Below are 14,711 nucleotides of genomic sequence, written 5' to 3'. Positions count from 1 at the left end.
ACACAGCATGTTTGGGTGAAAGTCCAAGTTCAAAGACAAGTCTGTTGAGGTCAAACTATTTGCCCAACAAACGCTCTGCCTCCTGTGTCATCCCTACAGTGTAGATCTGCCCTCCTCCTCTTTCTCTTCCTGTCCTTCCCCTTCCCCTTCTTCTCTTTTGTCTCCTCTTCCCCTCATCCATTCCTCCCTCTCCCCTTCCTCCTCTTCCCCCTTTTCTTCTCCTTCTTCCTCTTCCCCTTCTCCTTCTTCTTCTCTGTTGTCTTCCCCTCCTCCTTCTCCTCCTCTTCCTCCGTGTTCCTCCCCTTTTGAGGACAAGGACTATGAAGCTTGAAGAGGCTAATGAATATCCAGAAGACAGTTACCGTGAGCCATGGAGGGGTTCTAGTCTTGCCTGGGTCCTGAAGCATTGCTCTCAGCCGCTTTGCATGGCACAGAGCGGTGGATACCAAACCACAGGACATTTACAAAACAACCTTGTTTTATGAATTCCTTTGACAACTCTTCTCAGAGAGAACAGCCATGCATTCAGAAGGCTTACAAAAATGTGTTAATTACATCCGGACAAATTCGAGAGGAAACGCTCAGAAGGGCACCATTCTGTGGCTGTAAGAAAGACGTCTAAAGACCACAACACCTGTCCCCTTTAGGAAGTAAGACCTGAGGCTCTCCTGCATTTAACGTGTCTCCTAGGAAATCGCAGGGAAAAAACTCAACCACAGAATCTAAGTCAACAGTTTAGCCACTGCCTTCTGGGCACCCAGCACGTGCCTAGGGCTGGAGAAGAAGACACGAACAAGCCCTCATGCTGCATGCAGGGACGTGCCTGGCAGCCAGAGAGGCAGATCCCCAGGTGGCTCCGACGAAAGCATCGTGTGTCCGGGCCACCTGCTGCAGGAACCCCACACCTGCAAGTGCAGAGGAGAGAGCAGCTCAGTCACTCAGGGTAAGTAAGGTATGGCGTGCAGGCCAGGTGACCAGATGGAAACCAAGCCAGGCCTGTGAGCGGATAAGGGGCAGGAAGAGCAGGTGTCAAGATGAAGCCTCATGGCGAAGGCACAGAGGTGAGACAGCCATGAAGACAGGAGGCAGGTGGACCAATTGGCAGCCTGAGGAGCTGAGAAGGCACGTGGCTCTTCTGTGGTGATGCCACCAAGAGGCTCGCAGGGGACACCTGCGTGGGCTGTGGGCAAACAGAGGCATGTCCTGGAGAAGCTGAGACCTCTCTGCACAAACCAATGTGAATGTTTTAGAAAAAAAGCCATGACCCAGGCGGTCTCCATCCCTGGGAGAGTGAGGTTGGTGTGGTGCTTCCTGGGTTGGGGGGCATGTCGGGACCCCACTTCACACACAGGGAGACCTCGGGCCCCCGATTTCCAGCCCATTGCTTCTCGCGTTGACAAAACCTGGACCGTCCTGGAGGGTGTGGCACTTTCCTGCCCAGTGAGGATGGACCTGGTTATGGGTTTAATCGTGTCCCCCGCCCCATTCATACGTTGGAGTCCTAGCCCCAGAACCTCAGAATGGGACCTTATTTGGAAATAGGGTCGTTGCAGAGGTAATTAGTTAGGATGAGGTCATTAAAGTGGGCCCTAATCAAATGACTGGTGTCCTTAAAAAAGGGGGCCATTTGGACATGAATGCACATGGGGGAACGCCATGGGACCACGAGGGCAGAGACCTGGTGGATGCCTCTACGGGCCAGGGGACACCAGGTATAGCTGGTGAGCCACCAAGCCAGGAGGGACTGGGGACAGAGTCTCTCGACCTCTGAAAGGCACCCATCGGTGATCCTGGCTGAGTGCTGCATGGTTGAGGGGGGTCTGCCATAAATGACCCAGGAGCCCAGGAGCCATGCGGCCTGCCCTGGCCACCGGGGGCGACACAGCAGGCCCTCAGGCACACCTGCTGACAGAATAAAAAAACCCAAAAAACCTGTGCCTGCCTTCTGAGGGTGATTCTCTGAGAGTCACCTGGTGTCCCACACTCGAGTCTGATCGTAACTACCCCCAGTTGGCACAGACCCCGCAGGTGACGTCCAAACAAAACTGCCTCCACTCCAGACACCAGCAGACGGGGGGTCTCCAGCCTGTCCCCACTTCTGTCTGACTTGGCTGTAAATCCAGGGGTTCTCATAACCTCCCTTCAGGTTTGATGACTTGCTAGAATGATTCACAGAGCTCGGGAGAGCACTGTACTTCAGGTTGTGGTTTTATCATAAAGGGCACAACCCAAGAACAGCCAAATGGTGGAGATGCATAGGGTGAGTTCTGGAAGGGTCCTGGGCCTCTGTCCCTGTGGATTTGGGGTGCACCTCCTTCCTGGGACACCGGCCCACCAGCCAGGAGGCTCCTCCAAACCCACTGGTGTTAGTATATAGGCAGGACGGATTGAATCACTGGCCATGTGACCGAACTCGACTTCCAGCCCCCTCCCTTCCTGAGGGTTCCAGCCCTCTTTTCACGTGCTGGTGTTTCCAGTGGGCCTGGCCCTCCCTTGAACCTGTCTGAGGGCACACCCCGAGTCACTGTGTCTCGTAACCTCAAGGGTGGCCAAAACGAGCTCCTTAACAAGGACACCCCAGTCACTCAGGAAATTCACAAAGAAAGCAAGGACAAAGACCAGACACAGTCTTTATTACCTGATGGAACCACCCCTGTCAGCTCATCGCCCGGCCAGCCGGCCCTCGGCAGAGTGTGGCACCAAGTGGTCACCGGTTGCAGACGATGGTGGTAAAGCAGAAACGCCATCCAAGCTGCCCTCCCCCTGGGAAGCGGACCCAAAGACAAGGAGGGAGAGAGAGGTGGTTTAAATGAAACCAGGGTCACTTGAGACGGGCCACCAGCACCTCGGAGAGCACCGCAGGCTGGCCGTCTCATGCAGGGACCCCAGTGGTGGCCGTGGCACGTGCAGACACAGTGCTGCCACGACACTGCTCCCGCCGTGGCCGCCCCCCTGACCATCGCCCACCTGGGAGAACGCAGGGTCGCCGCGGGGCGGGGCTGGTGGGTCCTTCCAGAGGCCACTGCCCTGGGCACTTCCTGCTGCACGTTTTATGACCATCTGGATGAAGATGTGGGAAGCCTCTTACCAAATTTATAGTCAAAACCAGGAGGCAGAGCTAATCTATGGAAGAATCCAGGTGCTGGACTATTTCACCAGGACTAATCGAGCAGGATCTCATTTGCATCACAGAATGGAGGTGCTTTGAGGCGTGTCAAGATCGTCTTGTCCAAACCACCTGCTTTTACCAAAACAAGGTCCAGAGAACTTCCATAATTTGCCTAAGAGTTTGCAACAAGCTGTCCCCACGGAGGCTCAGAAGCACGTTGAATTCTGCACATCCACGTGTGGCTTCTTCTCCAGAACCAGGCGTCGGCCTTCACCTCCCTCCCGCTCCGGTGCTGCCGTCGGGGCAGCGTTATGGTGAATGCCTTCTATTTGTGCACAGCCTCTCGCGTGATAGTGTTAGAAGGGGGAGGGGGGGGTAGAGGGGAGGGGGGCGGGTGCTCGTGGGGTTCACAGGTTATCTCACGAATCCTCACAGCTCGGTGAGGTGAGCACTGTCATCGCCCCACATGAGGACCCTGAGGTGTGCGGACCTCAGTCCGTCGGTGGAATCCGAGGTTTGGCCCTTGATGCGTCCAGCCCCTCGTGAGCTTCCCCGTGGGGTGGCAGGATGATGGCACACTGGCGAATGGACACTGGGGTCAACAGCGGGTGCCTCAGACGTGCTGAGCACCATGCCCCCCAGCGCGCACCTGCTACGGAGACGGTGCCATCTCTGGGCCTCTTCCCCTCCTCTCCTGGAGAGAGGCGCGTCTGCGAGTCCGAGGTGGCCTCTGGGCACACAGCAGATGTGCAAAGTCCCGCGGCCTGAGCTCCCTCAGCCTCAGATGAGCTCATTAAAGGTTGTCATCCACAAAAAGGAAACGGTGACCAGACGTGCCGCGTCTAGAATCTGGTTGCACGGAGCATGCGTCTGGTGAGTTTTACCAAATAGCCTGCTGCCCTGTGCACACGGGCGAGGTCGGCAAATCCTGTCACTACAGACTCAGCGGCCGGGTGGACGCCACGTGTGCTCACGTACGCAGGCCATTAGCGGTTCAGCTGGACAAGCTCAGTAGCAATAAGAGGGCAGAGGGAGCCAGGAGCCAGGGAGCTGCCCCTCAGAGTGAAGGGACCCCAGCACCGCGGCCCAGACTTGGGGACCCCTGCTCTGGGGGAAAGGCTGGGCAGGACCAGGCCCTTCTCAACCTATGCACTTGACCTGGAAGATTTCCCAAAGCAGGGTGTCGACCTGGCGAGGGGTCTGCCGTGCGGCAAAACTCTTTCCGGATGAGAGGCCTTTCCCACCCACCCGGCCAGCACGACCTGTGGGCACCAGTTACTGTGTCCCTGGTGGTTTGGCCTGAAGCTAGTTGTATCCCAAGTACTAGAATTTGCTTTTCGGTAAAGGTACAACACTCATTCAGCCATGAGACTACTAAAAATATATTTAGCAAGTTTGCATTACTTTTGACCAATTCTAATTGAACTGATAGCTTCACAATATGGAAGGCACCCAGCACCTCTGAACAAAGTATTGTGTTGAATGAGCAGTAAAATGTGATCATTGCTGGGCTTACAACGTTCCTACTAATCTTATTTCAAGTTACAATACGTGTCTTGTTTCCACACTTCTATTTTTAACTAATGAAAATTTATTACAAAGAACTCCTAATTATACCCTTTGGATTATGATACAATTGCAAACCCACTGGTAATTTTCTTTTTCTTGAAATTCCACATAATCACATAAGCAGCAAAGAATGTAAGTTCTCCTGAAATCGTTGGTCTATAAATAAGATTCCCTAATGGGCCGAGCCGATGTTTTTTCTTTTTTTTCCCTTCGCACATTTTGTATTAGGTTGGATTAAGCCGTAGCGCAACCCTGGTGAGTGTCAGACATAGAACGTTGTATATTCTCGGCACATCCTGAAGCCGGTAACTAACGGATTTCCGCGGTATCTTGGATAGACAGTGATGGAAAAAGCAGGTGTCAGGAGGCAGGGACCACCTTGGTCCCGGCCACTAAGTGATGGTATGACCTTCAGTGGGCCTGCCCCCTTCCTCCCCAAATGCGTGGATGGTGGAGATTTGCCGGACAAGCCCTCGCGGGCATCTGTCCTGTGCGATGCGGGGCATTTAGCAGCGCGTCCGGCCTCGACATCTCCAGGTGCCAGCAGCGCCTCCCCGGCGGTGATAACCACCGATGTCTCCAGGCACCGCTGGGTGTCCCCCAGGAGCGCAGTCCCCCTGGGGGGGGGCACCGTGCCACACCTGTGTCAGGAAGCCCCTCCCTGTATCTGGCGTAAGTGACTCTCGCTGACTAACTCCCAGGGTAAGGCTGGGTTTGCGAAGAAGCAGGGACGTGCCGTGCTCTTGAGGGGCACATCCTCTGCTCTGATGTCTCCATGTAGGTGCTGGCGGGCCCGCAGGAGGTGCTGAGTCCAGGCGCTTCCCAGGGGACTTCTCTTTACAGTTGCTGGTCTAACCTGACCAAAGCGCATCAGAAGTGAAGGTTCTCTGAACCAGGGGGTCTCGGGACACAATGGATTTGCACCCGTCCTTGCGGGAGTCACTGGCCGTGGGACCTGACTGTGGGGAAGCGTGGGGCAGGGTGGGCCAGAAGGAGGCCCAGCAGAGGGTTCCGTGGGGTCAGAGCGCGTGGCTCGCCAGGCCGGGGCAGGGGGAGAACATGCCTCAGGGCGGAGCCCAGGCTGTGAGGCAGGGCAGGCGCGGCGGCTGGACGGGCTTGCTCCCGTGCGGGCCAGGTCCGGGGTGAGAGGGGCATCGCGAGAGAGCCATGTCTGCGGTTCCCTGAACATCTTGCAGCAACGAATGCCCAGGTGTTTGGGAAGCAGGTTCCCAAATGCTGCTGGATTGAGTTGTGGACCCGAGAGCACCATCGAGCGGCCGGGTATGTAACAGAAGGCAGGTGCCAGGTTGGTGCTTCGCGAGAGTGGGCTCTTTCCTTCCTGTCGGCCGCCAGCCTGGTAAAGGTGGCTTGTTGGATCCCCTGGTGCCCGCCGGGCCCTGGCTTGTGCCCGCTCCCGACGCTGCCCGCTGCGTCTGGGCGGTGGCTGTGGGCCGGGGGGAACCGGAGGGAGGGAACAGCTCCAGGGCTCGCGGGTCTCACTCTGCACCGATCCCTGCGCAGACTGCCTGGGGTGGGGGTCGAGTTCCCCCTGTTGTCACTGAAATCTCCCTGTCGGGCTAGACCCCGGGACGGCGTTTTCTGTACCCAGAGTGTCGATGGATTGGTCTCCGGTAATTGTCTTCCTGCATTTGTCCAAAAGGAAGGTCTTCCCTGAAACGAAACAAACCCAAACAACAGGAACAGAGCCGGGTGTGGGCTCCCGTGGTTTGTCAGATGGAAAGGCTTCTTCGCCTCCTCTGACGGCCGGGTCTAGGCAGTGAAACGGTGACTCTGGGCTTCCTCCCACCTCGTGGGCCCTCGCACTCACCCACCGCTGCCTTCGCTCCCTGCCGGCACCCCTGGGGTCAGGGTCTCAGCCTCGGCTCTGCCCGAAACGCAACAAAGCAGTCTTCGCCCCAGAGCAAAAATCGCACCTTTGCTGGGCTGCCTGCACCAGGCTTTGAAAGGTTCTCAGAGCGTCTGCTTCTTAAAAGAGTTTCCTGGGGGACTTTTAGGGGTTGCAGGTGGGTCTCCAAGGGCACGGCTAACTGTCTGTGTCTCGTGCCCTAAAGGACAGAAGGCCACGCGAGTCCTGGGCCAGAGGAGGCAGAAGGAGCGGACAAGGACACCAAGACTCCGCCTCCCCAGATCCTGCTGCCGCTGGAGGAGAGGGTGACCCACTTCCGAGATATGCTCCTGGAGCGAGGGGTAAGGAACCGCTTCGGAGACGTGCTCCTGGAGCGAGGGGGCGGGTCCCGAATGCAGATCACGGCTCCCCTCGGAAGCCAGTCGCCGAGCGATCACCCCCGCAGCCCGAGGGTCGCTTTTCCTCCCGCACTGAGTGCAGCGAATCGGGCTGAGTGAAATTCAGGTGCCAAAAGACTTGAGGCGGAAGCGACATGAAAAGGGGCCCCTGCTTCTGGTCTTGAGGGCTGTGGTTGTCGCCCGGCCCCCTCCCCCCCTGCTCATGCCGGCCCCGGAGAGGCGGATGGGGGACGGGCACTGGCGTTGTGTACAGACAGCACCTGTGTTGATAAGCTTCCTGCTGGAGCCCGGCCAGGTCTCGGGTCCGTGCCCCCCAGAGGGGCGTCCCCTGTTCTAACTTGGACAGGCCGGGACTGTCACACCTGTGGATCCGTTCAACTATTTTTAGTAAAATGAGGATGTCTTCATTATAGTTGACTTGTGAACCTTGTTTTGAATTTAAGAGAGAAACATTTTAGAACCAGATCTCCTTCCAATGACTTTTATTTCCAGCTTTGGCTCTTGGGTATAAAATGAGTCAGCTCTAATAGCCCAGTTGGACTTCTTCACAAAATGAGGGTGAACGCGGTACCAGGGGCCCTGTGTGGTGGTGACGATCACGGACACTCTGGTGGCCTTGGGAGGCCTGGCAGAGGGAGCAGATTCCCTCCCTGGTCGACAGCTGTCCCCAGGCCGCCTCCTGGGCCGGCCCCTCCCAACAGCAGGTGCCACGGGCCCTGAGGCCGGGTGTCGGGAGACCCCACCTCCCCCGGAGCGGGAGGTCGAGCAGGGCTCCCCAGAGTGAGGCTGGCAGGAGGCCCTGGCGATGCATGGGCGACTGGGGCGTGTCAGCTTTAAGTGTTACAGGTAGAACGGAGGTGGCCCACAGCGGGGGCCTCTCTTCCTTCGCGCCATGGGCTTTAACGTCTGCATCACTTCATCGGTCTTGTCATTCACTTACAAATGAAATACAGCCCTTGGCCGTGAGGGCCTGGAGGGAGAAGTCGCCCCATGAAGTCAAAACCGCGGTGGGGTGTGTGAAGCCCAAACTGGCACGGATGCGAGGGGACACGGCCATGCCGGGAGGGGGGCCGGGGGCACAGGCCCGTGGGGGCCGGCCTGTGTGCGCTGATGACGACAGGTTACTTGAACAGACGCGATGTTCGAACCTGCAGGTGTTGGGCTGAAATTTTATCTTCGAAAGGACGTCAGTTCCTGCCTCCCCCCACAAACAATTTTTTCAAGATGTTGAGACCCTTTAGGGAACAAATCCTGCTGTGTGCAATGGCCCGGGGAGCAGTGGGCCCCCTGCTCCCGCCCGGGCTGCTGCGTATCTCCGACGGGACAAGGAGAGACCCGCTGAGCCGGGACGGCCCTCACTGGGGCCTCGCTCTGCTCTCGGCCTCGTCCTGCACTCTGCTCAGCTGGGCCCGCTGGGGACGCGGGCCTGCGGGCTGCTTCCCCTTCCTCCCGGGGGGTCCCGGATGCTGCCAACAGCGTGTTTATGCCGTCACCGCCACCCCTGGGGCTGCTCGGGTTGTGACGGTCCGGCTGGCCTCATGGCCCAATGTCACCACCGACCACCACCCTGTCCTGTCTCTCCCATGCCCTGCCCGCCTTCCACTCTCGCCTCAGGTCCTCTGCCCTGCCGCCCGTCCCCTGGCTAACACAGGATGCCACATGACTCCTGTGTCCCTTCCACATTGTCCGAGCTGCCGTGAGAGGCCTCAGCTCCTGCAGGGTCGGGACCGCCTGATGCTCCCTTGGGTCCCCAGGGCCTGGTGTGCAGCAGGTGCTGAACGACCTCCCGAGATTCCCTCAGTGTCCACGTGGACGCCATCGGGGACTGGGCCGTGGTGTCGCCGCACGTGCCCCCTGACCCCGCTGGTCCTGGAGCCCGCCCGCCGAGCCCGTGACGAAGGGGCTTGTCTCCGAAGCACCTGTCATTCCCCGTTCTGTTCTCTCCACTCGCGTGGCCACCAGGCGTCTGCGGGACAGGTCTCGGCATCACGCGGGAGAAGTGATAAAACATACTCCTCCCCCGACAGAATCGCCAGGATGGGCTGCTTCTGCTCTGGAGAAGCCATAGGCGTGGACACTCCTGAGGCTTGTCTCCAGTCTCATTAGGCGTTGATCAACACGCGGGTGGCTGTCTGCCCTTGTGACGCACAGAAATATATGTAACTCTTAGTGTCTGAATCGACCTGGCCAGTCTGTTCCAGTTGACCCAGCCAGCAGGAGACGTGACCCCTCTTACCTGAGACGTGATGGCATTAGGAGCCTTGGAGAAATGGAGGCAGGAACGTATTTGATCTCGTCTGCACATCCCCCTCTTTGGGAAGCCAACCAGCCCGGCCTCACCAGCACAGCATCAGACCGACCCCCGGGAGAGCCCAGGGCTGCCTGAGACACCTACCTGTGTTTGCTAAGCCCGCCGGCAAGCCAGGGCTGTGCGGTTTCTTGAATTTATCCCAATGGCTGTGGTCGAGCAGCTTTACTAATGAGATTTTCACTACGCTCTTGCCTCACCGAGGTGGGTGATTCCTTTCGGCCTTTGATTCGTAGATTCTTCTGCGTGAGCACCTTGTGTAGGTCGTGTAGATGTGAATCAGCAAAACAACACAGAAATGCCAACTACCCACCCGGAGTTCTGAGTTTTCCCTGGAAAGAAGAGACCTGGGCGAAGCCTGAACCCCTGTCTTAGGAGGATTTTGCAAGAATCCCACACGCAGCTCATGAATAGAAAAGATTAACCTGGGGCGCCTGGGTGGCGCAGTCGGTTAAGCGTCCGACTTCAGCCAGGTCACGATCTCGCGGTCCGTGAGTACGAGCCCCGCGTCGGGCTCTGGGCTGATGGCTCGGAGCCTGGAGCCTGTTTCCGATTCTGTGTCTCCCTCTCTCTCTGCCCCTCCCCCGTTCATGCTCTGTCTCTCTCTGTCCCAAAAATAAATAAAAAATGTTGAAAAAAAAAAAATTTAAAAAAAAAAAAAAAAAAAGAAAAGATTAACCTGAATTTACTGCTGATGTCATAAAGCAATGCCACCATTTATGGCTTTTTGACTTTATAAAATATGCCAGCATATTTTATAAGTTACTCAGTGCTCAAGAGAATTTGATAGCTAAGCCCATAAGATTTCCTGTTGCTTGAAAATGAGGCACAGAAAGGTCACTCTTTTCATGGACTGAGTGATTAATAATGTTTTTTATTGCATTTGTACAATGCTTCAGTCCAGAAATTCATGTACTTATGGAACGATGGAGCTAGGTCCTGTGGGTTTCTCGTAGTTTAACAAGGGCACGTTTGGGGTTTTTCCGTGGGGATCACAGATTGGGGAAGGGCCTGTGGCTTTGCATGTTTGAGTATGTATCTGACGGCTCAAGGAAGGTTTTATTTTTGTTTTGCTTTACTGTATAAAGCACAGTAGAGCCTTAAAAAAAAAAAAAAAAGAAAAAAAAAAAGCTTCAGCCTGTGAAGGGGCAGATCTCGTCGAATAGCAGATTATTAATGTGATCCCTCCTATTCAGGCAAATGTATTAGAAACATTTTATTGAGAACATCTTCCTCCTGCAAAGTATCCCTTAGAAGTGGGTACGGCTGGGGCACCTAGCCATTAGGACACTGGGGTTAAGTATCCGACTTCGGCTCGGGTCATGATCTCACAGCTGGTGAGTTCGAGCCCTGCATCGGGCTCTGTGTCAACAGCTGGGAGCCTGGAGCCTGCTTCAGGTGAATTTGATGAATAAACATTAAAAAAAAAAAAAAAAAAAGAAGTATGGCTTTCCAAGGGCTTTTGGAGAGTCCCAGATACTACCTTAGGGACTCCACGGCCCTGACCTGCTGTGCTCTCTGGGGTCCCTCTGTGGGTGACCCTCGGCCAGCTTCCCAGCGGCGAGTGGCCTCGGGGAGACTGGCTGGCATGGTGGCTGACCGTGCAGCTGAGCTCCGTGGAGTTGGGATCCGAGTCTGTTAGAGAGAGGAACTCACAGACCACACATTCACACCCACGGGCCATGCCAGTCTCTCTCTGCACTGAGTCGGCCGTCCACCATGATGCTGTCGTACAAGGTTGCCGTAAAGTAACAGTACTGGGTGCCTTCTGGCTAACAGGGCGGCGGGGGAGGCCTTCTCCCGGCAGCAGGAAGCGCCACCTCGCTTCCCTCCCCGTGAGCCGTGTCCGGCGCCCCTGCTCTCAGACACACACATGGCGTTGCCTCCGGACGCACGCGGGAGGGCTCCGTCGTCCACATGACCAGCGGCCGACGTAGGCGAGACGGCCCTGGAGGCGACGCGTCTCAGGTACCTGTGTGAGTCCCAGCCTGGACACCTGCGGTGTCTGCTCCTCGTGGACCTATGGCAAGTCCGCGGACCCCGCAGGGCACACGTCACACCGGCAATAACACACAGTCCTGCTGCACAGTGACGTGTGCATGGAAAGAAAATTTGCGAAAAAGAATATCTAATAATTCACCCCAAGTCCTGTCTGTCCTAAGAGATCGTTATTTTCATTCAGATACATTTCTTCCCAGTCTTTTGTTTCTAAAACTAGATTTAAAAATATCAATAATAAGTATTTTTGTCTTAGAACATAACCAGGATTGAACTGTAGTTGAACATGGTTCAACCAAACATTCTAATGTAGTTGATTTTATGAGGTTTAACCTACTTATAAATTTGTGTACTGTTTTTCCTTTTTAAGCATTAAAATTAAAAAAAAAATTTTAACGTTTATTCATTTTTGAGAGACAGAGAGAGACAGAGCATGAGCGGGGAAGGGGCAGAGAGAGAGGGAGACACAGAATCCGAAGCAGGATCCAGGCTCTGAGCGGTCAGCACAGAGCCCGACGTGGGGCTCGAACTCACGAAACGTGAGATCATGACCTGACCGAAGTCGGACGCTCAACCGACTGAGCCACCCAGGTGCCCCAAGCATTAAAAAATTTTTAAATGTTTATTTATTTTTGACATAGAGAGAGAGACAGAGAGAGACAGAGCATGAGCGGGGAGGGGCAGAGAGACAGAGGGAGACACAGAATCCGAAGCAGTTTCCAGGCCCTGAGCTGTCAGCACAGAGCCCGACGTGGGGCTCGAACTCACGGACCATGCGTGCGATCATGACCTGAGCCGAAGTCAGATGCTTAACCAACTGAGCCACCCAGGCACCCCTTTCCAGCATTTTTAAAAAGCATTCATATAATCCTTTGGAAAACACTTGGATGAGGTCATAATATTCAATTCGTTGTCAATTCAGAAATCCTGCATTTTCATTCATTTCTTATATTCTCCAAATTTGCTGTTTCAAATAATACTCTGATGATCATATGGACGTGTGTACTTTGTGTGCGGAATTGTTTCCTACGGGCTACAAACGTGTGGTCGATAAACTGAATTGCTCTGGGAAGAGTAGTTCGGTGGCCACGTCTGAGAGTTCCTGACACGGCGTTTCCCAGCAGCACTGAATAGTAAGAAACGTAAATACCATTTTTTGAATACTAAAGCTCTTTGCCTGGGGTTTATGTCTTGCCTCGCTCCTGTGCTGTGGTTCCTCTTTCCTGGACTGATGGCCGTGGCCTTTGGCAATCCGGATCTTCAGATACCGTGTGGTTAGCGATGAGACCCTGTTCTGATCATGAAGATGCCCTTGGGGAGGGAGGCGGACCACCCCTCTCACTGCCGGAGCAGGATTCCGCCCGTCGCTAAGGTGAAAACAACCCGCAAACGTAAATCAAATCGGCGGAGGATGTTGTGCAACGATGGCACAAAATTCTGTTTACCTGTCAAAACAGAAGAACAAAGCTGCAGTTGCTAAAGCCCCATGAGCACTGGGAGGTGAGGGCGGGAGTCGAAGTGCCCAGAGTTCAGGGGAAGCGGGCAGACCCCTTGCTCACCTCTGGACCCACCTGTAGCTCATCTGGCTCACCTGGGCTCGTGTGGACCGCTCCCATGTCTAGGTTTAGAGATTGGACATGTCCGTGGATGGTTTTCAACCAGGAGGTAACCCCCACGTCTCCATCCTACGCGGGACAAATCTCAGGCAGCCGTGGGCCTGTTCTGCGTGAGTCTTCCGAGGTTGCCGGTGGCCCGCCGTGGTCACCTGCTCATTTGTGCAGCGTCCTTGGCTTTTCTCCTCCCAGCATGCCTGCGGCTGCCCCCCAAACACACCGCCTGCACCCAGGCCTCATCCCGGCGGCCTACAGGGAAGCCCGTGCCTCCCCACCAAGGACGAGCCGAGCCGGGAGCACGCCTGTCCTTCTGGCCTCTCACGCTGCCTTTAATTGTCAGGAGCTCCAGAAGACACAGCCATGCATTCCAGGAAATTGGGTAAAGAGGGTAGTGGTATCGCTAATTACAGCGAACACTGTATTCGGTATCAGCCTGAGCCTGTGGGACGCAGCGGGAGAGGAGGGAAGAGGGAGGACGGGAACAAGGGTGGAGGGCAGCTATGCAAATTCTCGGAACCAGAACTCGTTCGCATAGACCTGATGCCACCCGGGTTTGTGGGAGATGGCTGGCGGGGGGTGGGGGTGCACTGCGGTGCTCAGGAGGAACCGGTCCTGGGAGGGGAGCCGTGGGCGGACTGGGTGGGGAGCTGAGCTGGGGCTGGGGGCTCCTGAGTGGCGTGGACAGACTGGCAGGCACACCCTACGCAGACACAGACTAAACAAGGGGCCGCGTCTCCAGCCTCTGGTCCTGGAGGCAGAGGTCAGTGGGCTCAGGCCAGGGGGAGGTTCTTGACCCTTCTCCGGGGGCCACTGGGCCTCTGGTGTGGCTAGGCAAACATTATGTCCACCTGCACCCAGTGGTCTTGGGGTGCCTGGGAGACCCCTGCACCTGTTGCCCGCCTCCCTCCATCTGGTGACAGACACCTTCTGCTGCCCCCGATGGACACTTTGGGGAACTTGCCTGAGCCCAGGGGACCAGCGATGGCGGAGTGTGGGGCCCTGCCAGGGGCCAGGAAGCACGGTGGGTCCCCGGGGCCCCGCCCAGCCCACTGCTTAGCAGCTGCGAGAACAGGCCATCACCTCACACGCCTGTGAGGGGTCTCGCTCTCCTGTTTCTCTTTTCTTTGGCTTTTCATGTGACATAAGGAGACGTTATACAGGAGCCTCGCTCACCTCTCTGCACCAAGACACCGTGTGCAGGCGGAAGCCTAAGACAAGAGCCGACTGGCCAGGCAGGTGCAGCCCGCGTCTCAGAGGCCAGTGTCCTCGTCACACAACTGGGAGGTGCTTGTGACAGTGCCCTTCTGCGGGGCGTGGAGGCCGTGAAAACCAGAGGGAAAAGCCACCCTACGGATGGACCGTCCACCCTCCAGGCCCCGTATCACATTTACGAACGCAAAGGAAGGAAAGAGTAAACACGACATGTTTGAGAATCAAATTTGGGCAAAACCGTTGGCTTCTGAAATAAGTGCATTTTGTGTTTGAGATGGAAATTGCCCCCGAGACCCTGAGACCACCCAGCTCCGTGTTCCTGAGCCCAGCCAACAGCCAGGGCACCCCGACAGCCCTCAGGAGGTGACAGGACGGTGCGGGGGGGGGCAGTGCCGTGGACGGACAGGCAACTCAGTCGCATCACTTGTCCACAGGCTCATCGTCTGCCCACAGGGCATGAGAGGGGAGCCCCGGTGGCCCTGCCACCCCCCAGCGTGCCCCGGAGCACGCCGTCCTGCCAACTGACCCTCAAGTTCGGGGCCGGGCACGAGCCATCCGTTTCCAGCCTTCCTTCATTTTCTCTGGTCCTTAGGGTCCCTGGTCTTGTGTGTGATCCAGTGAGTGACAAGTTCGTGAA

General features: G+C 56.2%; 1 protein-coding gene across 1 annotated transcript in view; it reads left to right on the top strand.

The window, feature by feature from the left end:
- TCERG1L (transcription elongation regulator 1 like) overlaps positions 1-14,711 on the top strand; it is a 197,133-nt gene that overhangs the window by 168,394 nt on the left and 14,028 nt on the right. The window contains exon 9 of the mRNA XM_058698155.1: positions 6,751-6,886. Coding sequence (XP_058554138.1) covers positions 6,751-6,886 — 136 coding nt within the window. The remainder of the gene's footprint in view (positions 1-6,750; positions 6,887-14,711) is intronic.

This window comes from Neofelis nebulosa, chromosome 13 (genome assembly GCF_028018385.1).
Source record: "Neofelis nebulosa isolate mNeoNeb1 chromosome 13, mNeoNeb1.pri, whole genome shotgun sequence".
Lineage (NCBI taxonomy): Eukaryota > Metazoa > Chordata > Mammalia > Carnivora > Felidae > Neofelis > Neofelis nebulosa.
The sequence above is the reverse complement of the archived record's forward strand: the minus strand, read 5'-3'. Positions and strand labels throughout refer to the sequence as shown.